Source organism: Arvicanthis niloticus, chromosome 1 (genome assembly GCF_011762505.2).
Source record: "Arvicanthis niloticus isolate mArvNil1 chromosome 1, mArvNil1.pat.X, whole genome shotgun sequence".
Lineage (NCBI taxonomy): Eukaryota > Metazoa > Chordata > Mammalia > Rodentia > Muridae > Arvicanthis > Arvicanthis niloticus.
Window position 1 is genome coordinate 68,068,815 of NC_047658.1, and position 27,877 is coordinate 68,096,691.

General features: G+C 43.7%; 1 protein-coding gene and 1 long non-coding RNA gene across 8 annotated transcripts; both read right to left on the reverse strand.

Moving 5' to 3' along the window:
* Positions 1 to 620: 620 nt before the first annotated feature.
* LOC143443110 (uncharacterized) lies at positions 621 to 27,834 on the reverse strand. Of its 7 annotated transcripts, XR_013111859.1 has the most exons (10): positions 27,723 to 27,834; positions 10,210 to 10,348; positions 10,060 to 10,141; positions 9,022 to 9,176; positions 8,725 to 8,795; positions 7,392 to 7,517; positions 6,758 to 6,906; positions 2,583 to 5,052; positions 1,761 to 1,977; positions 621 to 1,613 (listed from the first exon to the last, which is right to left on the reverse strand). It is a non-coding gene; the product is annotated as an uncharacterized LOC143443110 (long non-coding RNA). The 7 variants fall into 7 exon arrangements; XR_013111856.1 differs by having other exon boundaries at positions 1,761 to 5,052; positions 8,725 to 8,792; XR_013111857.1 differs by lacking the exon at positions 7,392 to 7,517 and having other exon boundaries at positions 1,761 to 5,052.
* Gvqw3 (GVQW motif containing 3) lies at positions 20,437 to 27,729 on the reverse strand. The gene is given in 4 exon segments (XM_034506758.2): positions 20,437 to 26,766; positions 26,769 to 26,803; positions 26,966 to 27,047; positions 27,050 to 27,729. Coding segments are annotated over 4 exon segments (633 nt in total). The 5' UTR covers positions 27,288 to 27,729; the 3' UTR covers positions 20,437 to 26,488.
* Positions 27,835 to 27,877: the final 43 nt, after the last annotated feature.

The following is a 27,877-nucleotide window of genomic DNA, read 5'->3' on the forward strand; positions in this document are numbered from 1 at the left end:
ATGATATGTTATTCCTACACAACTCTCCATCCTCCTTCTGAAAGATCAGTGTCAACCCCATCCCATTCTCTCCTGGGTTAAGCTCCTCTTCTGTTACCTCCTTCTCACAGCACAAGGACCCTAAAAGACTATGCACTTGTTTCTAACTTTGGAAGGATCTCCCAGGACTGTGCCTCTCTTTAACTCTCGTCTTCACCAGTAGATAATGAGACCTTGAGCTGAGAACAAGGTCATCCTCCGACACATGGACACCACTTCACTCTCATATGGGTCAGGTGTGACCAAGTGCTGCTGTCACTGATTTATCAGTAAGTCGAGGCGCTGCAGTTGCTAATGAAGCTGCCATGTATGCTTGTGGAGCCCCCAAGAGTCACCTCTGGAATCCCAACCATAGCAAAATGACTTACTTCCTGGAGAGACTATCCCAGCCAGTGGAGCATTTCAATAAACAAATAATAAAAATGTACAACAAATGGGAAAGGAGAAATGTGGGGTCCCAGGAGGAGTGTGGAATCTGACTTGGCAAGAAGCTGAGAAGAAAGACATTCAAAGCCAGAGATTTATGACCAGGAATTTTGTTTCCACATGGACCTGCCTGCTCCAGAGTAGTTAGAGGACAGGACAGGACACAGTGCCAGAATGATTTGGAGGAAGCAGGACACGTATATTCATTTTTACTTGGAAAGAATCCTGAGTTGGTACATTCCAATGGTCTGGTGGAGTTGCAGTTACTAGAATGTATACATGCCCATCCCCCATCTATGCCCCATCCAAACATGCAGGGATTCATCATTTGATGATCAGTGGATAAAGGGCTTGCTTTGCAAGTGAGAGGACTTGACTTACATCCTGGAACCCATGTCTAAAGCCCGGCATAGTGGTGTGTGCCTATAATCCTAGCAAAGGTGAGATGGGAGCTGAAGCTGGGTGGAAACAGTGACTTTGCAGTGAAATCCCAGGCCATTGAGAGACTGTCTCAAACCAGAAGTAGAAGGTACCTGAGCACCAACACCTGACATCGTTCTCTGACTTGCACTCGTCCTTTATATACATGCATACCCCATGTCGTGGATGTCTGTATACCACATATGTTTTTAAAAGATCATACTTCATGTTCCCTGACCCTCAAAAATGAATTAATATATTATGCCTTTTTCTTCTTCAGGATTTAGGCTTTCCAGATGCTTGTTTGGCTGAGTCGAACTAAATGCCTTCATTTTAAAATGTTGGGTTCCATTCTTCTCCATCCCATGTCCTTTCACATGAGAAGCCTGGGGCATCTGTGACTCAGCTGGCCTTAATAACTCTGTGCCAGCAGGATCAAAGTTTAGTGTGAGTTTCCACAGTACTAGGTCCTAGAGAGTTTAAAGGTTTTAAAAAGATGTTGATTGGGGTTAGGCTTGTGGCTCAGTGGTAGAGAGCTTATCCACTATCCACTAGGGTCCTGGGTTCAGCCCCAAAGACTTGTCTCCAGGTGAGCATCCAGGTATGTTGGATCCAGGTATGGGTGGTAGTTTAAGCAAGTCTTTCCTGTTGCATGCCATAGAGCATTAGCTGCTGAGAGATCCCATCCAACAGAGTCCCAAGTTTGCTGTTTCCTTGTCAGGTATGTCCTGGGTAGAACTTAACTAATCACTATGCTTGAGTCATTTCTTTAATTAGTCATAAAGGAATTAGGCAGGCCAAAGGGACTAGAGCATGGCTTCTCTGTCAACAGTTCACTCCCACAGAGGTAGGATACAGGCTAATTGATTGCTTACCATAAAAGCTTCCACTCTCTTGGCCAGGGGCACCTCAGCACTCCCACAGTACTGCTAGCCACTGTGCTGCAGAGAAAAGTTTCTCCATCAAACTGTAGGTGTCCTGGGTGTCCATGTCTCTTCACGAGGCTCCTCCCCAACACAGCATCTCACTTTACACTGGCAGAGTAGTCATCACTGAGGACCAGGCCAGCCAGGTACTCTCTCCAAGTCCTATCTTTAAGGGAAGGTTAATCAAGACAGGATCCTTTTCTGTTCATATACCTTCTTGTATCCTGCCAACCATGGTCTAGCAGGAGGATGTGGAAAAACATTCTTATTTGCAAGTTTTCTACATTGCCTGTAATACGGAGGAGGATAGAGACTGGAAAGGAATTTTTCTTTTGTTTTCAGTATTTTTATTTATTCCTTGATAACTTCAAGCATGTAGTGTATTTTATTGTATTCACCCCATTACCCTTCCTCATTCCCCTCCCACTTCCAATGAGCCTTTTCTTCCCAACCTTTCCCTCTAACCCTCTCTTTCTGGCCCATGGGTTCACATAGGGTTACTTGCATGAACATAAGCAACTTTCCAGTGGCTATACCACTAAAGAAATGACCCCTCTGTACCCTCCACCCCATAATCATTAACTGCCAATAGCTCCTCTGGGATGGATGGGGCCTCATGAGCTTTCGGGAATGAACTTTACAATAAGTGGACAAACAGCCTACAGCGGAGGGGTTCATCGGTGACTCTGCTGGGCCAGGCAACCTGGAGCTTATTTATGTCCATGTCCTCAGTGCTAGCTAGCCACTTACCTCGGCCTTTAATGTTCTTACCTTTTCACTGTGCTCTGCCTCCGGAGGACCTTGCATTCCTGGTTCCTTTCTCTTGATGGGGCTAGCTGCTTCCATGTTTCAGGTCGCACATCCAGCATTCTCAGAAAGACATTCCATGACCTGACCTTGCCAATATGCCTAAAATAGCCCTAGGCCACACTTCCTGCTTACCGGTCCCCATGACACCACTGTTAATTTGACTGGTTTTGTTTCTATTGGAAATCATGTTCTATGTTTATTTTCCCCCTCCCCTCGCTAGAATGCAAGCTCCAGAAAGGCAGGCAGCTTGCTTTGTGTTGCTAAGTGCTGTGTTCTCAGCATTCAGAGTGGTACTTGATAACTGGGCCTGAATAAATTGTTTCCATCTACTCCTCAATTATGTACTCTTTCCTGTCTCCCTAGGTGAGGGGTTTCTGCTGTGTCCCCAGAGGATCCACACATTCTCTCATTATAACACTTAATTACAATTACAGTTGGCCCTTTGACAGAACAACAGGGTGACCGAAGCTGTTGGGCAATTTATCATCTCCAGTCATATGCAAGCCTGATACTGGGAATTCAGCTACAAGCAAGACAGACATGGTCTCTGTTTTCACTCACATTATAGGTTTATAATTTCCACTCCTATAGGTTCAGCCAATCAAGGACTGAAAATAGACAGGGAACAAAGCTAAGTCTGCACTGAAAATGTACAGACATGGTCTTCATGCCATTAGTCCCTAAGCAGTGCAGTATAACTGTTTACACTGCACTTCTATAGTGGTAGGCAACGTAAGCACCCTAGATAGAATCTGCAGTGTGTGGAAGGATGTGTATGAGCTATGTGTAAATATTATTCCATATTAAGTAAGTGATCTTAGCATCTGTGGGTCTGGGTGTCTGCTGAGAGAGGAGGGTGTTATAGAACCAATCCCTCATGGATACCAAAGGAATGCTACACTTTGTACTTTACCCCTGGCTACACCAGAAACTCAGTGAAAGTAGGGATCATGTCTCTCTTGTTCCTAGATGAATCCCCCAGAGCCAGCACAGCACAGTACTTGCAATATAACTGGACATAATAAATTACCTGACAGATTTAGTCAGCACATTGTCCCATCAAAGGGTCAAAAAAAAAAAAAAAAAGATTTAGTGATGGGTACATAGAAACCAAGCAAAAGAAAACAAGACATAATCACCTTCGGGAAAAATGAAAATTCAAACAAGAATGGAACTGAAATCATACAGCCCCACACAGCTTAACTAAGAACTGCATTTATATAGACACAGTCCATGCCCATGGGACTGCTAGTTACATCAGACTACTAAACAGCTGGACTAGTTCTGTCTAGTTAGTAGCTACCCAAAGCTCCCTGAGTGTCCCTAATTCCATGTCTTAGAACTGCCAGGATTCAGCAACTAAAGAACCCTAGACACTTTTAATTCCAACACTCAGGATACAAAGGCAGATGGATCTTTAAGAATCTGAGGCCAGCCTGTCTACATAGCAAGTTCCATGGCAGCCAAGGTCACATAATAACACTGTCTCTAAACACACAAAGGATATCTTGCTGTATATTGCTGAGCTTACCTTCTAAAAACTTACCTATCAGAAACGATCTCTGGAAAAGGACCCTTTAGACGGGTTGTTAGAATCCTCTTCATGGCTCCTTCAGAAGGCTTGCAACAGTTCAAGAGAGAGGAGCAGCTGGGCTGCATTAACTACTTGCCTCTGGGATCTATTTACACACTCTTGTCTCTGCTTCGTTTCCCACTGCCATCCTCTCCTCTCATGCCTCCCAAGCTCCCAGACTACTCAGAAAAACTGCCTCCCCTCCTTCCACAGCATCCTGCTCACGTATTCTGCGCCTGTATACTTCCTATCCTTTTCTGCAGACCTTTTCCATAAATTCCCTCTGGTAAGCTCCCCTCTCACCTTATATATAGTTCAGCTCTACGGAACTGGGAACGTTTGTGCTTTCTCCAAAAGTCAGTTCAGACACCCTCTCTCTCCATGAACTCCTTCCAGTCCTCCCAAGGAGGGTTAGTCATTCTTGCTGTGTGTGGTGCCTAGAGGGACTCTTGGTGTCCAAATCCTCACTAAGGGGCAGCCACCCCTAACCCCAGCTATGTGCACCAGTCTCTATGATTTTAATTCTCTTCATCTTCCATTACCCCTTTGCCCCACCTGGTTTATCAGTTAATCTCTGTGAAGGTTAATCTTGATCGTCAATTTGGTGAGATTTGGAATTGACACAGAAATGAGTGTTTGGGCATGTCTTGGGATGGGTGGTGTGGAGATTATTTCAATTGGGTTGATTGAAATAGGAAGACCAACCTTAAATGTGTGGGTAGCACCATCTCATGAGCTTGGGTCTGGTCCTAATCAGAAGTGCACAGCCATTCGCTGCTTCCCACTGCCTGTGTGACCAGCAGCCTCCTGCTCCTGTTGGCATGCCTTCCCCTCAATGATGGACTACATTCTGTAGAACTATAAAATAAATTAACTACTCTTTCCCCCTCCATTTTGTCAGAGAATATAGTCACAGCCATGAAAAAGATAACTAATACAATCTCCTTTAGCTCCACCTCTCACCAGGATTCCTACAGCAGTCTCCTAAAATAAATAGCAAAATAATAATAATAATAATAATAATAATAATAATAATAATAATAATAATAAATAGGCTCCCACCATCCCTCTCCATGCTCAGCTTTGCTCCTCAGAGACAATGAATCACTTTTTGATTCCTTCAGCTGTCTTTTGGTATATAATTTTATTTTCCAAATGAAATATACACACTATTCCTTAATTTTAAGTTCAAACATTATTTACTGACTTTGAACAATGATTCTTCTGATACTCCCATCTCCTCCATCTTCCAATATAATTAGATCTATACTTATATTACATTTTGTGTTAAGTCATTAAACAGTTATATGTTATAATAAGGATAACCATTGAAAGTATTTGCCCCTAAGATGCCATCATCCTTCCCAGAGCTGTCTCCGGAGGAGGTCTTGAACTTGGGCCTGCTGGGCAGGAGGGACACATAGGGTCAGAGCCTGAAATTTGAGAGGCAAGATGGGCTGCCTATCAGCTCCTGGGCTTAAAAGAGCCCTGGATGGTGTCCAAACAGGATTCCCTGGATAGGTGGATGTCGCAAGCAAAGCTAATATAAAGCCTTCTGCAGGAGCCAAAGGCAAGAGCCCCAAAGAAACTATAGAGGCTGGGGATTGGCAAAGGCTGACAGCTAAACAGATGCTGGCCTCATGGACAGAGTTCTGGAGCCCCTGGCAATGACTGGGCTTAAGACTTGCTTTCTAAAGGAAGTATATTAAAGTTCTGTATATATGTGTTGGCAGGTGGTATGTGCACGTGGGTGCCGGTTAAGTGTGGAAGAGAATGTCAGATCTCCTGGAGCTGGTTCCAGGCAGTTGTGAGCTACTCAGCATGGGTGCTGGGAACAGGGCACAGTATCCTGTGCAAGAACAGCAAACACTTAACTGCTGGGCCAGCTCATTAAGGCATGTCCTGCACCATTATTAGAAACACCGAAAAACTAAGAAACAGCACAATTTCTATCAGGGAATACGTCAGTGATAGACAGGACATTCACCAATGAGTCTGAGCAGTAAGCCGGTCAGAATTTAGGCAGACTCATGCAGGAGACCTGCTGAGCTTAGTGGTGAGAAGAAATGTCCAAGTCAGGCAAGCAGGAAAAAACCCCAGGGGACTCTTAGTCCCACCAAGGGAGTTCCCATTTACTGAGCACTTCCAATTAAAAGGTATTTTTCCATTCAAACTCATTTTCCTTTTATTAAAGTCCAACTTACTATTACATGGTCTGATTCTCAAAGGTAATTTTGCTCAAATAAAACATTTCCAGGTGATTGCTTCCATCTAATACCAATGGCAATAAAGGCTTTAAAAGCCCACCAAGAGGAATTTGACTGTTCCTAGGCACAGTTCCAGAGAGGTAGATTTCCTTATGAGGTCTTATTTGTCCATAACAAACTCCAGGATGCAAGCAGGACTAGCAAAATCATTATGCTTCCAGAATGCCTGCAAAGTATCATCAGTGATTTGGGGCTTGAGAACCAGATCATAGACAACAAGTAGGTTCAGTCCTTTATTCAGTTCCCAGGCATCTGTCTGACTTGTTTAGGTATCCCCCAGCTAACATCGAACTTACCTGTCTCACATGACCCATGAGAATAGCTGCAAGTTGATTGGACAGCAGAGGCAGAGCTTGAGGTAGAAGTGACATGTAGGAAACGGTGAGTAGGAGAGGCCAACAGCCAGCATGACCAGGCAGGGCTTCAGGCAGGGCACTGGCTGAGGCTGGAGAGAAGACACTTTGAGCAAGAAGCACCTAGGAGACTTACTTTTTATTTTTAATTGTGTATATGTGGGAACATGAGTGCAACGCTGATGCAAGCCAGAAGAGGGTGTGGGATCCTGTGGAATTGAGTTGTGAGCTGCCAGATGTGGGTGGAGGGAACTGAACTGCGGTCCTCTCTGAGAGCAGTGACTGCTCTTAAGCACTGAGCCATCACTCCAGCCCTAGTATTCCCCTTCTGATGTCACGATTGACACAGCAATTCCATGACAGGGTTACCAATACCATTCTCATCTTACAAATAAGGACTAGAGGCTCAAAGAGAGGGCATGATCTGCATAGAAACAGCTGGCCTCAGAAAAGAGAAGCTGAGATCACAATTCAAGTTAGTGTGAAGGCAGAGCAGTGTTTTGCCTCTGTGACATAATGTTGTCATCACTAAAGATTGTGTATGTCTGTGAACTTTCCATGGTTGTTACTAAAATACCTGAAAACAGTGTCAAGAGAGAAACAGGTTATTTTCAGTCTGTGGTCAGCTGGCTCCCTTAGGAGCTGAGATGAGGCTGAACATCATGACCATGGGAACACGTGAAGGAGGAAACCATTCACCTCCCTATGGACAAGAAGCAAAGAGATAAGAGGCCATGGACAAGATCCCCCAACCCCCTAAGGACCCTAGTATATTGAGGGTTTTTTGTTTTTTTTATCTAGGTCCACTTCCTAAAGTTTCTAGCATCTGTCAAAATAAGACTATCAGCTAGACCATCATTCAATAAATTAGTGTTTTGGGGGGAGAAGGCATGTCACACCCAAACCATAACATACATCTATGAGAAGTCTCTTTAATACATCTGTTTATTTTTGGAGGATTTCATCATACACGTAATATGTTTTATGACTACCCTAATTCCTTCCAGGCCACCCTTTCATAACCCTCTTCTAGCTTCATATTATGTTTTATTTTATTTTATTTTATTTTATTTTATTGAGACAGTCACCTCAATACGTAACCTAGGCTGGCGTCAACCTAGCCATCCTCCTGCTTCAGCTTCCTAAGTGGTAGAATTATAAAAATGTACTACCACCATGCCTGGTGTGGTCCTGCTATGTAAGTTCTGTCTCAGGGAAGAAATTTGTGTGGATAGCAGTGGATAGAAAACTAGAAGCCACACAAATATGATGCTGAGCAGTAAAAAGAGAACATATAGTAGAGAGTACCACAAATGAAAGCAGAGGCTATTCCCAGACAACACACACACACACACACACACACACACACACACACACACACACACACACACACGAGTGACTGGCTGCTCTTCTTTCATTCATGGTTTGAGCTTCCTTCTTCTTCTTCTTCTTCTTCTTTTTTTTTTTTTTTTTTTTTTTTTTTTTTTGTTTTGTTTTGTTTTTTTGGTTTTTCAACACAGGGTTTCTGTGTGTAGCCCTGGCTGTCCTGGAACTCACTCTGTAGACCAGGCTGGCCTTGAACTCAGAAATCCACCTGCCTCTGCCTCCCAAGTGCTGGGATTAACAGCGTGCACCACCACTGCCTGGCGAGTTTTCCTTCTTACCACTGTGTTATCTGTACAATAAGAACAATTCATGGAAAGACTGGGGACACATGAGTTCCTATGTGGCATGTCTGGAGTCAAGCATTAGCCTTGGGTCTTCCAGAGCCTTCCTGACAGCAGCACTTGTAAAAGAAGCCGCTTCTTGACAAAGAGAGGAGAAAAGGTTACTGAGTGGTCTGCGCTGGGAGGATTTGGCTCTAACGGCTGGGAAGTTCAGCTGTGACCTAGCACCTCCCTGGGGTTTACCTTGATTGTGACTGCTGCTCCCTGGTCTTTTGTTGCTGGTTCTTCCTGGCCGGGGCTCCAGTGTGGCCCTGCTAGAGGAAAGGCCCGTGTGAGATTCTGACTGAAGGACAGAGGCGAAGGTGACCTCAGCCAGCAGACACCGAAATAACACCAACCACCTGACATTTATCTGAGTGTCATGGGTCACTTGATTTTAATTGCGTCTGTTCGGCTACCAACAGCTTCCAAATGCTGTCTATCCTCACACCCTTCCCTCTACCTGGAATATTCTTTCCTGTGGTTCCTGACACCACTAACCTCTGCCTGTACAACCATGCCTCATCCTGTTGCTTTCTTTGTTTTGATGCAGGGTTTTATGGAACTCAGGCTGGCCTTCAGCTCCCAATTTTCCTGCTTCCATCCAAGAGTGGTTGGGCTCCCGGTACACACTGCCATGGGCGGTTTATGTGGGACTGTGGGTAGAAAGCAGGGGTCCACGTTAGGTGAGCATCACCAACAGGGCTAACCCCTTGCCTCCTCCCACACAGTCCACGCTCCTTTCCCCAGCTTCCTTCTGAGGAATAAATCACCTCTCCCTCCTCCTTCTCCAAAAGCTCTTGATTTGTATTTTTCCTGTGGTGACCGTATTTTTCCTGCCATATATTATAGTTATTTATGTCCATGTCTGGCTCTTTCACTGAGTGGCGGGCATCTCAAGATGGTCAAGGAACATGTTTGATCCAACTCTGATTCCCTACACAGCGTGGCCAATGTCTGGCATGTGGTATGTGCTCAATCACTGTGTGAAATTACACTAAATGACGATGGGCATGTTCTTCCTCTTTCCATGTCATGGGCTTTCTGGGAAAGCTATTGAAATTTTAGGCAAGTGACCAGTTGGTTTTATGTCCCTTGCTTTCCTGTACATTCTGGGAGAAGCAGGAAAAGGAAGAGAGTTAAAGGTATCTGTGGATCCATATTCTGGAGAGTTCTGCCAGTGCTCCTGAGAGGGGGCAATAACAGGAGTAGTAATTGATACCCGAAGGCGCTTACTCTTTCACCCCCATTAACATTGCCAAGCCTCACAAGGCTCTAGGAAGTATCCTGGGAAGCACTATATGGCTGTTCCAGCGGAGGAAACCAAACCTCAGAAAAAATGAAGCAATCTGCTGAATATGAAATTGTCTCAAGTCCAGCTCTGTTGACTTCACACACCCTTCCCTGGAACTCCGGGGGTCACAGAGGCTCTACCTATCCCCCCATAACACTTTGCTAAGGGAGAACAGTGGGCTAGACTAGAACCCTTCATAAGTGTGTTTGTACTGGGCCCCAGTCATTAACACCATACATATTTACCTGTGTCTGCTCCTTCATTTCTCTGTCCAAAGCTCAGGCCGCTGGCAAGCCCCTCACTTTAACTGGGTCTTGGTTTTCATTTCTGTAAATAGAGGCTGAATTAGAAGTCACAATCACTCCAGGGCACGCATAGCACAGAATTTCTCTCACCCTCCTGGTGGACAACTCCCGGCTCCAACACTAGAGGCCTCCCAGACTCCAGCTGACATGATGAGGTGTGTAGCCGACACTGCAGCCTCTTCCCAGGCTGGCTGTGGAACCCGAGCCTCCTCTAGACGGCAGGACCTCTCTGCACAGATCAAATCCAGAGCCTCATTAGTCATGTCAGATGACATAGTTAACACTTGGGGCAGGCATAGCCAGTTCATCAAAAGCCCCTATGTGCTGGCTCCACCACTGAAGCTGAGGAACTACTGTATATGGAGCAGCAGCACATGAGAAGAGCAGCGCCAGAGTGCTTCCACATCAGGTTTTGATTAATCACATAGACATGTCTTTAATCGGTGCCAGGGTAGTGGCCAGGGAACTTATGGGAAGGCAGGATGTTATGCTTTCGTTCCCTGAAGTCCCATAAAGCAATGAAAGATGAGGGACAGAATCACTGCTCATTGGACATTTATCGACCATGCAGACGCAGAAAACGCAAATAATTATCTGAATCAAAACCTAACCTCCTTTTCCCTGGAAAAGGAAACTCACTGGAAAGCAGGCATGTTCCCCTTTGCCCAACTTCCTTGCATGCCTGTCTATTGAAGCAGACAGCTGAGCAAAAGATGTAAGTCCTAAAAGTTATTTAGCACTGAGAGCATCCTTGGGTTTCCTCATCATAAAGAAGATGCCTGGAGATAACTGGGAAGGTACCCACTCTCAAAAGCTCCCTGCCTCCAGCTCATCGCAATCTTATGGACAGATGTTAACTCGATTCAATTCTTTAGAGATTTAAGTAAGATACATGGAGTAAGCCAAGCACGGGGCTACATGCCTTTAACCTCAGCATCCAGAGAGATGCTGTCTGGTATTACGGTGCACAACTTTAATCCCAGCACTCCAGAAGCAGAAGCAAGTAGTCTCTAAATTTTAAGGCTAGGCCAGTCTACAAAGTTAGTTCCAGACCAGCCATAGCTACATAGTGAGACCCTGTCTCAGGGAAAAAAGAAAAAGAAAAAAAGACACATCCCACATAGCAAGCACTTCTCTGGTACCATCGAAAATAGGGTATGGAGTCAAATAGAGAGCCTTGGGGCCTTGGGGAGTGGAGGGAGAAAAGAAGGTGGATCCACAAAAGGAACTGATATGTGGCTGGTAGCATCACATCACATAGAAGTCAAAGCATCAGAATTCGGTATCAGGAGGATTTGGGTTAAAATCTCGGCTTTCAGAGGCAGGAGAGATAGTTTAGCAGATAAGAACACTTGCTGCTCTTGTCTCCACAAGACAAGAATTCTATTCCCAGAACCCACACTGCAAAGCTCATGCCACCTGTAACTCTAGTTCCAGGGGATCTGGTGCAGTCTCCTGGCCTCCTTGGATGCCTGCACCTATGCATGTATAACACACAGACAAATATGCATACACATAACTAAAAAAGAAAAACACATCTTAAAACATTTTACTTGTTCAAAACAAATCTCAGATGCCTGGAGAGATGGCATAACAGCTCAGAGCACTGCTGTTCTTCCAGAAGACTTGGGTTTGATTCTAAGAACCCACATGGTAGCTCACACGCATCTGTAACTCCAGTTCTAAGGAATCCGACTCCCTCTGCAGGCACATCACATATGTGCTGTAGATGTGCATGCAGGTACACACCCATAATCCATAGACATAAAAAAAATAAATAAATACAAAAGAATTTTTAAAATCTCATTTGTATTTGTGACTTTCCTTTGACTGTGTTTTAATGATAGTATATTATATGGTTCTGCACATGACAATTGTGAAGGCTGTGAGAGTTAGCAGGCTGGAAAGTCTATAGCATAAGGCTCAGCACTGATCAGGTCTAAATTAAATAAACACCACCAGGGAGTTAGAGAGATGGCTCACTAGTTAAGAGCACTTACTTGCTGCTTTTCACAAGACCTGGGCTCAGTTTCCAGCATCCACATGTCTTACAACTACCCATAACCCCAATTCCAGTGGATCTGGTGTTCTCTTCTGACCTCTGTGATTCCCAGGCACACATACCATGCACATACATGCAAGAGGTAGAACACTCACTCATGTAAAATTAAATAAATAAATCTAAAATAAAATTACCACCAGTAAAGTTCTGATAAGAGTGCTATGTTTATCCCTTAAACAAATAAGCACCAATCAGAGGCCCTATGCTAGCCTCTGTTCTGGACACTGCACATGGTGTGGTGCATTGAATACGTTTGACCCCCATAGATTTATGTGTTCGAATGCTTAGCCCATAGGGAGTGGCACTATTAGGAAGTATGGCCTTGTTAGAGTAGGTGTGGCCTTGTTGAAGTCCGTGTGAAGGAAGTATGTCACTGTGGGTGAGGGGGCTTTGTTGTCTCCTGTTCTCAAGCTCTGCCCAGTATGAGGCTCTTTGTACAAGAACAAAAAGCAACCACGTTCTTTACAAGAATGATCTCTAGGCAACATATTAAACTTCTCCTCTGAAGCCAAGAGTCTGCTTAAAGCTAAGATGAAGAGATTTGGATTAATTGCATTGACAAAGGAAAACTCAAAACAGCCAAGCATTGGCTCTGTCCTGTGGTTCACTCTTTAAAAGAGTATTTTGATCAAATGTGCCAAGCTGAGAAAGGAAAAACACAAAATGTATGGCTCAAGGATCAAAAGGATACTAGGGAGTAGAATGGACCTAAATCCTGTGTTCAAGGAGATAAACAGAGTACAGATATTAAATGGAATTAAGGCAGTGGTGACATCAGGGCACGATCTCACGCAGCTAAGCTTCCATCTTGTGAAAAGTTTATTCCCCAAGAGACATTGCCACCTATTCTAAATTTACAACGTGTCTGTGTTTATAAGAGGGATAGTTCTATCATGCTATGCATTATTATGACCTGGTTCTTGTTTTCATTTAGACATAAGGATATATGACTGTTGCAATTGTGTTGACAATGAATGAGTAATTGTGATGGTTATTCTCCATTGTCAATTTGACTACATCTGGAATGAACTACAAATCAGAAATGGAGTGCACACCTGATTAGGATCTTGAGGCTGGAAAGCAACATGCCTTTGATCCAAATCTTGAGGCTGGAAGACACAGGCTTTTGATCTGGATCCATACACACAGATCTTGAGGCATAGTGGCCATGCTTATAGAGACCAGTAATGAAAAAGAATTAATGAAAAGCTTATGTTCAGGCATGGTGGCATACACCTTTAATCCCAGCATTCAGGAGACAGAGGCATGCAGATCTCTGAGTGCAAGGTCAGTCTACAGGGCAAGTTCCATGACCGTCAACCTTAAGCAGTGAAGGAAACCATGGAAACCAGAAAGCTGTGGAAGATGTAATTGAACAAGTGGACTATGTGAGGGCCCCAGCAAGCAGCAGAACGTGGCAGTTTTGGCCATGTGGTACTGGCTTTAGAATCAAGGATGGAATTTCCCTCTGTGACTTAGGAAAGCTGCTGAGGCCAGAAATGTGTCAGGGGTGTCCTTGCTTAGAGGTCTAGAGAAGCCATTGAGTGAAAAGAGTTATGGAATTTCCCTTGGAGACTAAGGAAAGCAGCTAAGGCTGGGCATGAAGGCCTAGAGAGGTCACTGCATGAAGTTGTGAAGGTGAAACCTGGAGTGCCTTGGAGACCCCAAGATGTTAGAGATGCCGGAGCTGTGGGGTACCTGCCGAGGAAAGCTGCTGACAGGGAGTAGAACCAACCCAAGGAAAAGAAGGGTGCTGCAGTCAACAAAGCTGAAAGGAGTTGGAGATCTGCAGAGCATTAGGACATCAAACATTGTGAGGAGCCGCATTTGCCATTAAAAGATGGCGCAGGCTTCTGCTTCCTGGTTCTTCACAGAAGCTTTACTTGAGAATGCGCCTGCGCATGGCGCGAAAACCGAGTATGACAATTGGATGAAAGATTTGAGCCAATGAGGGATCTGCACGTCTCCCAAAGCTCTATTTAAGCAGCGGGCTTTCTGAGCTCGGCGTCCTTCCCCTTTTCACCATCCTGGGAGCTGTTCAATAAATGCTGTCAGAAGAATCCTGAGTGTGGCGTTCTCCTTATCGGCAAGGCTGTGCGCTACAAAACATGGAGATGCAGAGTTTGGAGTTTGCCCAGCTGGTTTCCAGTCTTGCTTTGGTCCAGTATTTCTTCCCTATGCTCCCTTTTCTTCATTTTGGAACAGTAATGTGTATCCTGTGCCATGATCTGTTGGAAGCATGTTATCTGCTTTTTTGATTTTACAGGGGATTACAGTTAAGAGATTCCATGAATCTCAGAGGAGACTCAGAACTTTGGACTTAAACGTTTGTTGAGACTGTGACAGACTATGGTGGGGACTTTTGAAGTTAGACTAAATGCATTTTGCCTTATGTTAAGACTATAAGCCTATGGGGAGCAGAGAGTGGAATGCGGTGCTTTGAATAGGGTTGGCTCCCATACATACATGTGTTAGAAAGCTTGGCCCATAGGGACTAGCCATATTATGAGATATGGCCTTGTTGGAGGAAGTGTGTCACTGTGGGCTTTGAGGTTTCCTATGCTCAAGCTCCACCCAGTGTGAGACAGTTCCTCCTTGTTGCTGCCTGTGGATTAAGATATTAACTCTCAGCGCCTACTCAAGCACCATGTCTGCTCACATGCTGCCATGTTTCCTGCCATGCTAATGATGGAATAAACCTCTGAAACTGTGAGCCAGACCCAAGTAAATGTTCTCCTTATGCTTTGGTCATGGTGTCTCTTTACAGCAATGGAAATCATACCTAAGACACATAGGACCCTCAGGCAAGCCTTGAATAAGACTGCTGCCTGGAGAGTAGCGGTGACCTAGCATAGTAAAGCAAGGTGAGCATGGTGGTGGTGCCTGTAATTCCAGCACCAAGACGGAAAGATTCAAGTTCAAGGCCAACATGAGGTAGGTGTGAGACCACCCTAGGCTACACACTGGGACAGTCTCAAAATCAGCCAGTTAGTAAAAGTAATGGCAAATTATTACAGGCCTACAGACACAAGTCTATACAGGGTTAACAAGGAGGAAAAAACAAGGGTATTTCACCTGGGAAAGCAGGATGGACTTTCCTGAAGAGTTGATACTTGAGCCAAAGTTGACATATGAGAATATTGTAATTTCAAAGAAAGAAAGGTACCCAATGCATGACGCATGGTACCTTTCTGGTGTGGCTGGATTTTTGGGTCCCCAAAGGTTTCCATGCTAAAAACTTAACCTTTAGTGGTTGTATTTAGAGATGGTACACCTTTAAGAGATGAGACTAGCAGTTCAAATACCAGTAGCATTTGTTTAGAATTCCCTAAGGTCCTGGGTTTGAACCCTAACACAGAAATAAAATTAGGCCAGGCAGTGGTGGTGCATGCCTTTAATCCCAGCACTTGGGAGGCAGAGGCAGGCGGATTTCTGAGTTCGAGGCCAGCCTGGTCTACAGAGTGAGTTCCAGGACAGTCAGGGTTACACAGAGAAACCCTGTCTCAAAAAACAAAAACAATAAATAAATAAATAAATAAATAAATAAATAATAAGTAAAAATAGTAGCCCATTGTCTCCTTCTTGGTATTTACCAGCTGATAGTTTATTTTTAAATTTAATTCTATATTTCTCATAACAAAAATTATTGATCCAGCTAGGCTTAGTGGACTATGTCTGTAATTCCAGAACTTGGGCGGCAGAGGTAAGAGTATCAAGTGATCAGTAGCTCAGGGGGCTGAAGAGATGCTGAGCAGTTACGAGCAAGTGCTGCTCTTGCAGAGGCTCTCAGGCCAGTTCCCAGCACCTGTATGACAGCTCATGGGCATCTATAACTCCAGCTCGAGGGGATCTGATGCCACCTTCTGGCTTCTGCTGGTGCCAGACAAGCATGGTGCGCATATATACATGAGGGTAAATATATACATTAAAAAAGTAAATTTTTAAAAAATTGGGGGAAAAAAAGAATTAAGAATCAGCCTCAGCTATTTGGAAAGTTTGAGGCCAATCTGAGCAACATGAGACTATGTCTCAAAAACCAAATAAAGCTGAGAATAATGCAGACACCTTTAATCTCAGCATAGGTGGACGAGGCAGGTGAATCTCTGTGTGTTCAAGGCCAGCCTGGTCTACAGAGTGAGTTTCAGGACAGCCTGGAACTATATAGAGAAATCCTGTCTTGAAACAAAACCAAACCAAACACTAAATAAAATAAATGCCCAGTTCAGTCCATGGGAGTCTGAGGTCATGGCCATCTTTTCCTTCATTTTTACATCTAGAACATATCACCTAGAACATATTTTGAGTGTTCGGTGTATGCTTAAGTGAGTAAATAACTGAGAGCAGGCACAGGAAGACACGCTATAACCAAGGGGCTAATATGTCCTGTGATTAACACAGAGGATGCTCTGACCATTTTTCCACAGAAGTGAAGTGAGGGTTATTAGAGGCCTCTAATCTCCTCCCTGAAGGCAGAGAAGTGTGACAACATGATGGGGACCTCAGGGAGGGTACCAAGAGGACTTGATTAGAACATATCATCTGTTGCCACCCATCCTGTCCCCTGGCTCATACTCTGCTCTCCACTCCGCCCTGTCTGGAGGCCCTAAGACATCTAACAGGTCATTTCCTGCCAGGGTAAACCACAGACTGATGTGTGATACTCGTTTTTTAGATTTTACCACCCCCCAGGTATAGATGTCCACATCAATCAGGGTGGAGGCCTTTCCACAGGGTGGCAATGGGAGGGGAGGGGGTGGGGCGACTGCTTCCCACTCAAAGCTTCCTGGCTCAGCTCCCAGGTGATTTTATAGCCTCTGGTTCTGAATCTGCATCTTCTGGATGCGCCTCAGTTCACTTGCTACAGCACTGATGTGTGACTGCTTAACTGTGGCTGTTTCCTGGCCCAGGGATCCTGGGCTTTGGGGAGCATGGGAAAAAGACAAGAAAGAGAGCTTTATATGAGGTAAGCCTTGACAGCAATAATGAAGGCCAAGGACCAACTCACATTTATACTGTGCTTAACCATTTACAAAGCTCCAGAGAACTCTAGTCATCTTTATGAGCCTGTGCGAATGTCACCTCTTTTTACCAAAGGACAGCTCTCCCAGGCAGAGTTGATCCTTCCACCCACACTTGGTAAAATTTCCATTATCATCCTTATTGCCGTGTAAGAAATTTATTTGTGTATGTATCTCATGCCTCCCATTAAGTCATCAGCTCCTTGGAGACAGATCACTTTTCCTGTCATAAAATGTGTATTTTTTTCTAAAAAAGTAATTTTAGTGTTTATTATGCATAAATGTACAATTATAAAAGTAATATTTATAGTTACAATAGAAATAGTGTTTATAGGGTCAGCTAGATGGCTCTGGTACAGAGGTGCTTGTCAAACCTGACAACATGTGTTTGGTCTCCAGGAATCACATGCTGAAGGAAGAGAAGCTACTTTTACAAGCTGTTTTCTGAACTTCAAATGCATACTATAGAATGTGCGTGCACACACACACACACATACACACACACAGTAAATGTAATTTTAAAATAGTATGTAAGCTAGGTATGGAGACACATGCCTTTAATCCTAGAATTCAGAGGGGCAGAGGTAGGCAGATCTCTGAATTTGAGGCTAGCCTGGTCTACATTATAAGCTCCAGGACAGTCAAATGCCAATCTCTAGGAGCCAATCAGTGACCTCCCTGTCTCAAAAATCAAGGTAGTGACTGAGGAAGACATTGACCTCTGCACTCCAACTCCCTGTGGTAAGCAGGCAGGTCACTCTACTCAGGAGCCTTCTAACCAGAGCAGACTGTGGCCCCAACACCATCTCATGCATTCTAATATTCTCTCTCTCTCTCTCTCTCTCTCTCTCTCTCTCTCTCTCTCTCTCTCTCTCTCTCTCTCTCAGCTTCCTGTTTTTCTGTTTGAAACATGTTACTATGGAAACATTGTGGCACGATGTAGTGGGGTTTATAAGTGAAGTGTTAAGAATTTTTAGAACCTGCAGAAATGCAATGTTGGCGTTTAGGGGATAAAAGCCCAAATTATGTGACAGTATTCATGACCTCACATACTGTGTCATAAATACTAACATGGAAATATGAGCCAGCACTGAAGAGATAAGTGGGCACTTTAAAAGATTTATGTGCCCGGGTTTTAAATTTTTCATGGGCATGTCCACGAGAAATATTAAAACCACAAAAATGCAACACACAACTTGGGAAGACCTATGGAAAAGGCAGATGACAGAATGCCAGCATGTCCTCATAAATACACATCTGTGAAAGGACTGGGGACCTAGACACCCAGAGGAATGTGGGAAACATCTGTACTGTGGTGGTGACCATATTCCTTAAAACTGTCTATGAATCATTCTTATTAGACATTCAAATGCAAGGTACCTTAAGAACAAACATTTTAGTAAAAGAATTATTACCATGGCCACAATAGGAAAAACAAAACAGAACCAAACAAAAATCACTTCACTGGCTTGGCTTGAGCTGAGTAAGTTCAGGGTCCTCTGTTTTTAGCCTAGCTCTGCCAACAAGGAGGTGTGTGATTCAACAAGTTGTCCAATCTCCCTGGGCCTATTTCTCATCTAGTCTGGGCTTTCATTCTGAAGTTGCCTATTAGGTTCTTTTGTTTATTCTCTCTCTCTCTCTCTCTCTCTGTGTGTGTGTGTGTGTGTGTGTGTGTATGTGTGTAGAGACATGTTTGTGCTATGGCCCACATATAGAGTCAGAGGGTAAGTTGTGGGAGTTGGATCTTTATTTCCATCATGGGAGTACCAGGGATTCAGGGATTGCACTCAGGTCATCAGGCTTGGCAACAGGCCCCTTTACCTAATGACCCATCTCATCACTTACTAGGTTCTTAAAGTGAGGCCTATGTCCCGTTTCTTTCAGGAGGTAAGATTTCAAACCAGTTCCTGTGGCCAGTGCTTGGGGGCTGTTCTACTTGAGGAACTAGTAATGGCATGAGCTTAATAATCATTACTGTGTATTTTGCCTCTTCACATCCATTTTCTTATTTATACAATTACTTTAAATGTGGCAATTCCTACTTTCTGTTTTTTGTATTATAAAAGTTGGGTTCTTATAATTGTATTCTAGGAAAGATTAGTCTTCTAAGGAGCCCACGGTGGGTGCATCTTGCCAGAGTTTGTCGTTTTTCTTCATCCCACAAACGGCAAGGCTATAGTGTCTGTGTCTACAGGCCATGCCCAAAGAGATCTAGTAAGTGGCTCTTTGCTAGATAATTTGGGGGGTGGGGGGGCAATATGAGGCTGATGAAGGCCTCCAGTGCCAAGGACAAACTTCTGTCTGTTTCTGCAAGTATTTCTCAACTTTCTAAATTTTCAACAAGCAAAAAAACAAAGCACATGTTAAAATCTTTTCTCTGGCTTTTTGTCAACATCTTTGTCTCCCATAAATAACATAGTAGTCAATTCTTCTAGCATTGTAAGTACTGCTTGCTTCTCTTGTGTTTTAGAGTGTGGTTTTTCTTAAAGAGAGCAACCATTAAAATGATTGTATAGGTTGTGCTTAGAGGGCAACAACACTGTGTTTGTGGGCCTAACACCCGCTATCTAGTTCCATGCAAAGATTCAACTAGCTCCAGAAAAGGTCACCTTTAGGGAATTGGGTCCCACCTGCATTCATCTGTCACTCTAGAAGTACAGTCCAAATCACAGGGCATGTAAGAATTTGTCTTGAGCAAAACTGGCTTAGGTACTAACTAGCCAGAGACTGAATGTGGTAATGAATGGGTTATACTTTTTGCTGCTTTCTACCATGGTGTAGAGTACCTAGGAGCTGTAAGGCAACGGGGCACTTAGCTACGTGCTAGGTCTTCTGCCCTGCACCTCATTTGTTATTCAGTCTCAGAGTTGCAGCTTATAACCACAAAGATGCTCTATTTTTGACTCAGTTCCCTCACTTAAATGTATGTGCACAAATATTTTTTTGTGTGTGCATTACCATGTGCTCTGCCTAGAACACTGTCAGGCTCATATAAGCATGGAGTATTTGTTGAATGGGGGAAATGGGCAATACCATAAGATCTATGGTATTCTTTCCCTTACAAATGAGTGACTGAGGTACTCTGGGTACAGATAAACCATTCAGTCCAGGGCCAGCTGAGGAGCCAGAAGCAAAGCCTGAGTCCCACCCCTACTCTTCCTAGACACAGCAGGATTAACACTTAAGCACTGAGGTACTCATACAGTTCGCGGAATAAATAACCTGCACAACTCTAAATTAATGTTTTATGTTGTGTATTCATTTAAGGGCTTGGAAGTTTACTAAGGTGATACATCAAATATTTTCATTTTACTGAAGCAATGACAAAGTGCACATTTTAATTGCATCTCTGGGGAGACATCAGCTACATAGTTTGTCACTTAAAATTCTTCAGCATACAGGCTGAAGAGATGGTTCACTGGTGAAGAGAGCTTGCAGCTCTTGCAGAGAGCCTGAGTTCAGTTTTCAGCACCCAGTACATGCAGTTCACAAACCACCTGTTCACAACTCCAGCTCCAGGGATCTGACCACCCTTTCTACCCTACACCCTGCCTGTGTGACAACAGGCACCCATATTCATATGCACATACCCATCCACCCCCAGATAATTACAAATAAGCCTTAAAAATATACCACAACATAATCATGTACAGGAATTCCACACAGCAATGAAGTGACACTTTTGAACCTCAAGAGTTAAGTTACAATGTTAAATGTCTTATGATTTGCATGTAGTCTTTTCAATGTAAAACAAATATCACAGCTTGAAGCCATGTTACCTGCATGTCCTAAGAAGGACAGCAGACTTAATAGCACACTGAAAGCTATTCTTAGCACTGAAGTTCTGCGGAGGCTCAAAGACTTTTCAGACAGTTTCTTTTTCTCTTCCTTAGGACCACATACTAGCAGTTGCTGCTTGTGTCTTCATAACCCTGCTGGCTTTTTGAGAGGTCCCAGTCAGGGTGTGGGTGTGTGTCCTTTTCCTCTCTGTCCCACTCTGGCTGCCAACACAATACCATGCAGCCTCCATGTGACCAAGCCAGTTAATTATTCATGAATCTAACTAGTGGTGGAGCCTCAATCTCTCAGCCACCAAGTTTTGATGCTATTTTAACTGTACTAGTTTTAGAACTGTACTAGTTTTAGAGAAATATCTTTTTAAAGTATATGAACAAAAATAAATAAGCTTCAACAACTCAAGAGTTAACAATTCCTTTCTAGGCATTTAAAAACTTGGGGGGAGGAGAAAGGGTGGCTGGAGAGATAGGTTAGGTTTTAAGAGCACTGGCTGCTCTTCCAGAGATCTGGAGTCTAATTCCCAGCAATCACATGGTGGCTCACAACCATCTATAAGGGGATCTGATGCCCTCTTCTGGCATGCAGGTATACAGGCAGACAAAGCACTCACACACGCTAAATGCATAAATCTTTAAAAATAAACACCCCAACTTTTTAAAAATTATGCGTATAATTTTATCTCTTTTTAAACATCACAAGCATTTCCACAATGCTGTTGAATACTCTTCATCAGCATGACTGCATACTAGCCTATTATAGTCAGACTGTAATTTATTTAACCAATTTTCACTGTTAGACTTTCAGAATATTAAGCATAAATTTTGCCTGTATTTTAGACTGTTTCCTTAGGACAGATTCCCAGAAGTGGACTTAGAGGATCAGGGGACACAAACACTTCTAAAGCTCCCCATAGATATTGCCAAATTGCCTTTCAGAAAACTGTTGCCAATTTACACTTCCAACACTGCCAGCATGTTTTTTCTACCAATATGGATCTGTGTAAAGGATAATAAAATTTAAGTGGAACATACAGTCCTTGGGTTATTAATGAAGTTGGAGAGGCATAGTGACTTCTGGCACAGAGGACTATGGCAAGGGTCATCTCTATTTCCAGGTATGCACTTAGCAGTGAGTTAGTGTGAGCACTCGAGACAGCAGATTTCAACAGTAAGACAATTAGATGTCATACGGCCAAATCCAAGGCTGGGAGCACTGCTGTATTCCGAGTGTGGGACAGTGCCTGGCATATGCAGCATTCGGTACACATCTGTTGAGTGAATTAACACAAGATCTTCTTTCAGGTGGCTGCCATAGGGTTTGGTCACTTTTGCTTCCTGGGAAACACTGACTTTCTGATCAAGCAGTCTTGTGAAGGTCTCCTTAATCCTGAAAGTACCACAGCAATGGAAAACCAGTTCCAATGAAGGCAACACAGGAAAGCTCTACTTAGGATAAATACAAACAGACGCATCTAAAAGGACACACCCTAGCACTGCTCACAAGTATTTAGACAGTTTTTTTTTAATATGCATGCAAAAAATATACTGTGGTGAAATCTGTCACCTCTACAGCACATGCTTTAACAGGTGATGACATCAATGTATTCAAATACTGCCCATGGTCAAGGCACTTCTGGAATGACTAAAGTTCTCTTTCTTACTGCTCGTTGCAACATGACATCACTTTCAGCATTGCCAAATAGGTTTTGAGATAAACCTCAGGAATAATGTAGATGGTAGTTTGTTTAATACAATTTTTAGTGAAAAACAATAAAATTCATTTTGTGACTCTGAATGTGGCCAAGCCCGGGTTCTCCTGGTCTCATACTCTTTCTAATGTGCCATATTTTCTGGGGAGTAAGTTGTGAGATGATGCCAGACTGACTTGGCATGGACAGTATTATCAGTGGAAAACAATCACTCACCTGTCATAAAGTACTGTACTCTTATATACATACTTTATGCACACTAGACAGGGCCGTGCAAACTATGGCCCACAGCTAATGTGGTTTACCACTCTTTGTCTCTGGTCCCCATTTAAATTTTTTTTTGCATTTAAAAATCGCTGGGGTAGGAAATCAAAATATTTAATGAAAACTATGAAATTCCAATTCCAAGATCCATTTATAGTTTCACTGGAACGCAGCCACACTCATCTGTTTCCATATGAGCTCTGTCTGCTTTTGTACTAAGAGACTGGATGGCTCACAAAATATAGTGTTTCCTATACACAGTCTGCTGACAACTGCACTAAGCCCACGTGGATCCCTGGAAGGCCCCCACCACATTTGTTTGTAGATATTAATATGGGGTGAAGTGTGATACAAGCTGCACCACATTACTAGGATTGGACAAGGCAGAAACCACAGAACAATGCATGGATGCCTGGGATAAGATGCAAAAGCCTAGAAAATCGAGGAGAGCTGATCAAACTGAAGCTTCATCTGGAGACTGCAGTGTGAACAGGTACACAGTTCAAAAGCTAAGACAGGCTCTTGCTCATTGAGTAACCTGGGACCTGGTGAGACACTGTCCCAAGAGCCTAGTGAGACATGCTGGCGACACATCTGGAAACAGCAGGCAGATTAAGCAGTGTGTGCAGCACAGTGGCAGCTCCCCAACAGCACTCTGCTTCTTTACTGTCTTCAAGTCATTTTCCATCCAGATTCTTCCAGGCATCTCCACAGCAAATGTGGACTAAGAACAGGAAAGGGATCTGAAAGGAACACTCTAGAAAGCAGGACACAGGTCTACAACCTTTCTTTCTAAATGAGAGAGTTTCCTTTTTTCTCTTCTTTTTTGAAACAGGGTCTTTACTATGTTACCCAGGATGGATTTGAACCCACACTTCTGCCTCAGTCTCCTACTGCTGGGACTGCAGGCGTGTACCACCACATTCATCTTGATGTTGCCATTTCAATCACTCAGCCAGGGACAAAATTCAGGAGACTACCATCTTTGTGTTTTTTTTTTTTTTTTTTTTCCAAGTCACAGATTTGGTAAACAGGTGATTCTTTGGTCTTTACTTTGGGGAGCATAAGAACCAAGATTAGACAATGGGAGATGGAGAAAACAGACAAGATCAGAGATGGGGTGGTCTTTCCTGGACAGGACCTATTCATCCTAAACTGACTCAGGTAATCAAGCTATGAGAAACTGGTAATACTTGTTATATTGGGCTTGCTAATGGTGGCAGGGCTTGGCCACTAGCCTCTATCCCATCCCTCCCTATCCCATTTCTTAAATATAGGAAGACAATTTAGAGCCAGGGTTGAAGAACTCTGCTCCAATTGGACCACAGCTTAAGTCACGGGCAGGAAAGAAGGGCTCAAAAAATCAGTAAGGAGACTTGTGTGAGTGGAAATGCATACCAAGACCTCAAGGATCTTCACACCAAAGGCCCAGAACAGACACACCTGGAAGGGTGGCCCAGAATCAGGAAATAAACAACAGGGAATCTGAGAACCAAGGGCAAACTAGACGAGAATAAAACAAGTGTCTGCAGGGACACAGAGAAAACAGAGATATAGGATCATGTCTGGGTCTGAGTCTACCGGATTATGAAACCAAGACAGCTGCAAAGTAAGGTGCAGGACAGGACAGCAGGCAGGCATTTCAGGAGCACTTTTAGGCAGGAGTTCTTTTGTCACTCAGATCACTATCTATGCTTTGTTGGGTTCAGTGACAGTGTACAGCCACTTCAAAGTGCTTTGGACTAAGTTAGGGCAATAATTCCACTTCCCCAAAACCTGAGCCATCCTGCTGCTACTATTTCTGGAAAAGCCTTTTAAAGCAGTAATGGGCTAAAACGTCATCTGACTTCATGGGACATGACTTCAGGTGATAAAGTGTGTCCCTTTTCTTGAAAGCATTTAGAACAATCTGAATTTACACTCCTTAATTACCTGCTTCTGGGTTTTCTGTGTCTAAACTCTAACGGGGACCATTTTACTTCTGGCACCTTGTATTTCAACACTGGTGCCAGGTTCACTCTAGCCCTATTTACAGGATGAAATAAACACAGAAATAACTTCTCTCAGGACCTGTTTTATAATAAGTGAGAACTTGAGTCGGGGCACATGCCTTTAATCCCAGCAGTTGGGAAGCCAGGATAAGTGAATCTCAGGGAGTTCCAGGCCAGCTGGTGCTACATAGAGTGTCTAAAAAAAAAAAAAAAAAAAAAAAAAAAAGTAAAACAAAATAAGGCAGATATAAGACCTGAAGTGGTGGTTGTGGGATCCTGGCCTGGGCCCAAGAACATAGTTCTGCAATGATTACAACAAAGACCAGAGCAAAGATTAATAAATGTATCAATAATACTGCAATAGTACTAACTTCATTCTAAAAATATGGTTTCCTTGGCAGCAAGCATTTGTGGGGGATCCAGGACTTCATCACACAGGAAGATTTAATGGTCTTGTAAAGCATCTTGGAACTAAGCAGAAGAAGTTTGTAAGTTGCTACTTGTTTTAAGAGGGTTTTTTGTTTGTTTGTTTTGAAGTGTGTGTGTGTGTGTATTCAATTTATTTACTTTTATCTCATATACATTGGTGTTTTGCCTGAATGTGTGCCTGTGTGAGGATGCTGGATCCTCTTGAACTGGAGTTACAGTTGTAAGCTGCCATGTGGGTGCTAGGAATTGAACGTGGGTCTGCTGGAAGAACAGCTAGTGCTTGCAACTGATGAGCCATCTCTCCAGTCCCCTTTTAAAAGTCTTGCTAAATAATATAAATAATATAAATAATATATATAATAAATAATATTGGGAGACAATATTTGCAATGGCAAATTAACTACTCAAACAAGTGAGTTATTATAAACCTATCTGTAGACATAGGGGTAGCAATTCATAAACAACTAGCATAAAATTAAGGGCAGAGGAGAAGCAGCAAAATATTTGATCTCTTCATGTGACTTCATGGTCTTGGCCCTAGTCTCATGGCTAAAATGTTCTAGGGTCAAATCTTTCTCTTGTGGAAGAAGAAATACCCAAAAGAATGGTGGTCTGAAGCACAGGAGAATGAAACAAACCTAGTTTCCCTGTCGGGGGGAACTCTGTGAGGTAAGTATTAGATTCAAAGCCTGAATCATTTGGGCTAGAACACAGCACACAACAAATCAGCATGTCTATGCCTTCTCTATCAGAACTTTCAGGCCCTGACTGTGAAGCAGGCTGAAACTGTCAGGCTTCTTGTGGGGTCCTCTTAGAAGAGTATGACTCCCTGAACACAGAAATAACACTCCTAGCCTGCTTCTCTCTGTCATGATCCTCTGGGGCAGCACAAGCACAGGTGCAGACACTGAAGAGAGCCAAACTTGTTAAGCCAAACCAAGAACAAGCTAGAACCAGAAGTCAACAGTCACAGCTCTCCAAAATGGTGGAGAACAGCAAGAAGAGGACCCCATAGTTTAGTACTTCACACTACCATAAGACAAACGAAAAGCAGCTCAAGACAGCTTCCTGGACAGGTTCCTACGACCTCAGGCTCCTTTCACCAGGATGTGAACCAATCCTGAGCAACCTTGGTGGGGATGCTTGCTAAGGATGGTCCCTGCAGAGGCTGGCTGGCAGGGGAGTAGCTTCTAGGATTCTACACAGGCAGAAACATTTCCCCATCAGCTTTCTCCTACAGATAACTCCACATCTCAGAACTTGGTATCTCTTCCCTCACATTTAAGCTAGCGTTCCTAATTTCCTTTATATGACCAGACAGGCATTCAAACTTCCCAAATTTAAGTTGATCCTTCAAAATACTCGCTCTAACTTTGACATTTTTCTCGTGTTTAGGTTTTCTTTCAGAATGAGTCTAATGATTTTTTTTTTTTTTTGTTTTTTTTTTTGTTTTTCGAGACAGGGTTTCTCAATGTAGTCCTGGCTGTCCTGGAACTCACTCTGTAGACCAGGCTGGCCTCGAACTCAAATCCGCCTCTGCCTCCCAAGTGCTGGAATTAAAGGCGTGCGCCACCACTGCCTGGCAAGTCTAATGATTTCTTTATCTAAACGTAATTCTTCAGCCGTCCTTCTCACCATTAACTGCCTGTTCGAACAAAGTCCTTGACCTTCTGGATATTTGCATCCGTCCTGTGGGTGACTGGACAGCTACTTCATGCCTCATCTTTGACATCTTCCCACCCTTCTTTAAACCTTTTGTGCCAGTCAAAAACTCAAGCCCTCGACATCTCTTCATCCCCACAAGCTTCTTTACAAAGATAGTGCGTCTTACTTGCAGACTTGTTCAATTTCACACAAAATTTGATATTAATTCTTTGTTCTAAATAGCGGTCATTCATTTTGGCACAAAATCATACAGGAACGTTAGTTATCAGGCCACGTCTGTAAAAATCTCTAGGGTGCCGCTGGCCTAATCACGTCACTATTCCTGCCCCTCTGGAAGCCACCAGGGAAGTTATTGCTTTTCTGAGCTTTTGCCCTTAGCGTCTAGTCGAGGTGTGCGGCTGGCAAGCTAGCACTAACCGGGTCATAGAGTAACTGAAAGGCAAAACCGGCAAAAATCTTCTAGACCCAGGTTTGTGTCCAACCCGTGCGTGGAGTTTCAAAGCAGTCGCTAGGGTCGTCCCGAATCTGTTGCCTTTAAGAGTCTGCGGCGGCTCATGCAATGGACGCATGAATTGTGACAACTTTTAAACAAGCAGGGAAGACGCAGCCGTGAAGTAACCTTTCGAGCTCGACCGGGACCTGAAGAAATCCGCTCAAGACAAACCTACCAGAGTAACCTGGGGCTGTGCTCTGGAGTCCCGAGAGACTACACCGCATGCGCAATTCCTTCCTTGCGCGGGTTGGGTTGTGCGCATGTGCATTGAGACACAGCAGCCAGCCAGACGCTCTTGAGTGCGCATGCCGACCCGCGGGGAAGGTCGCC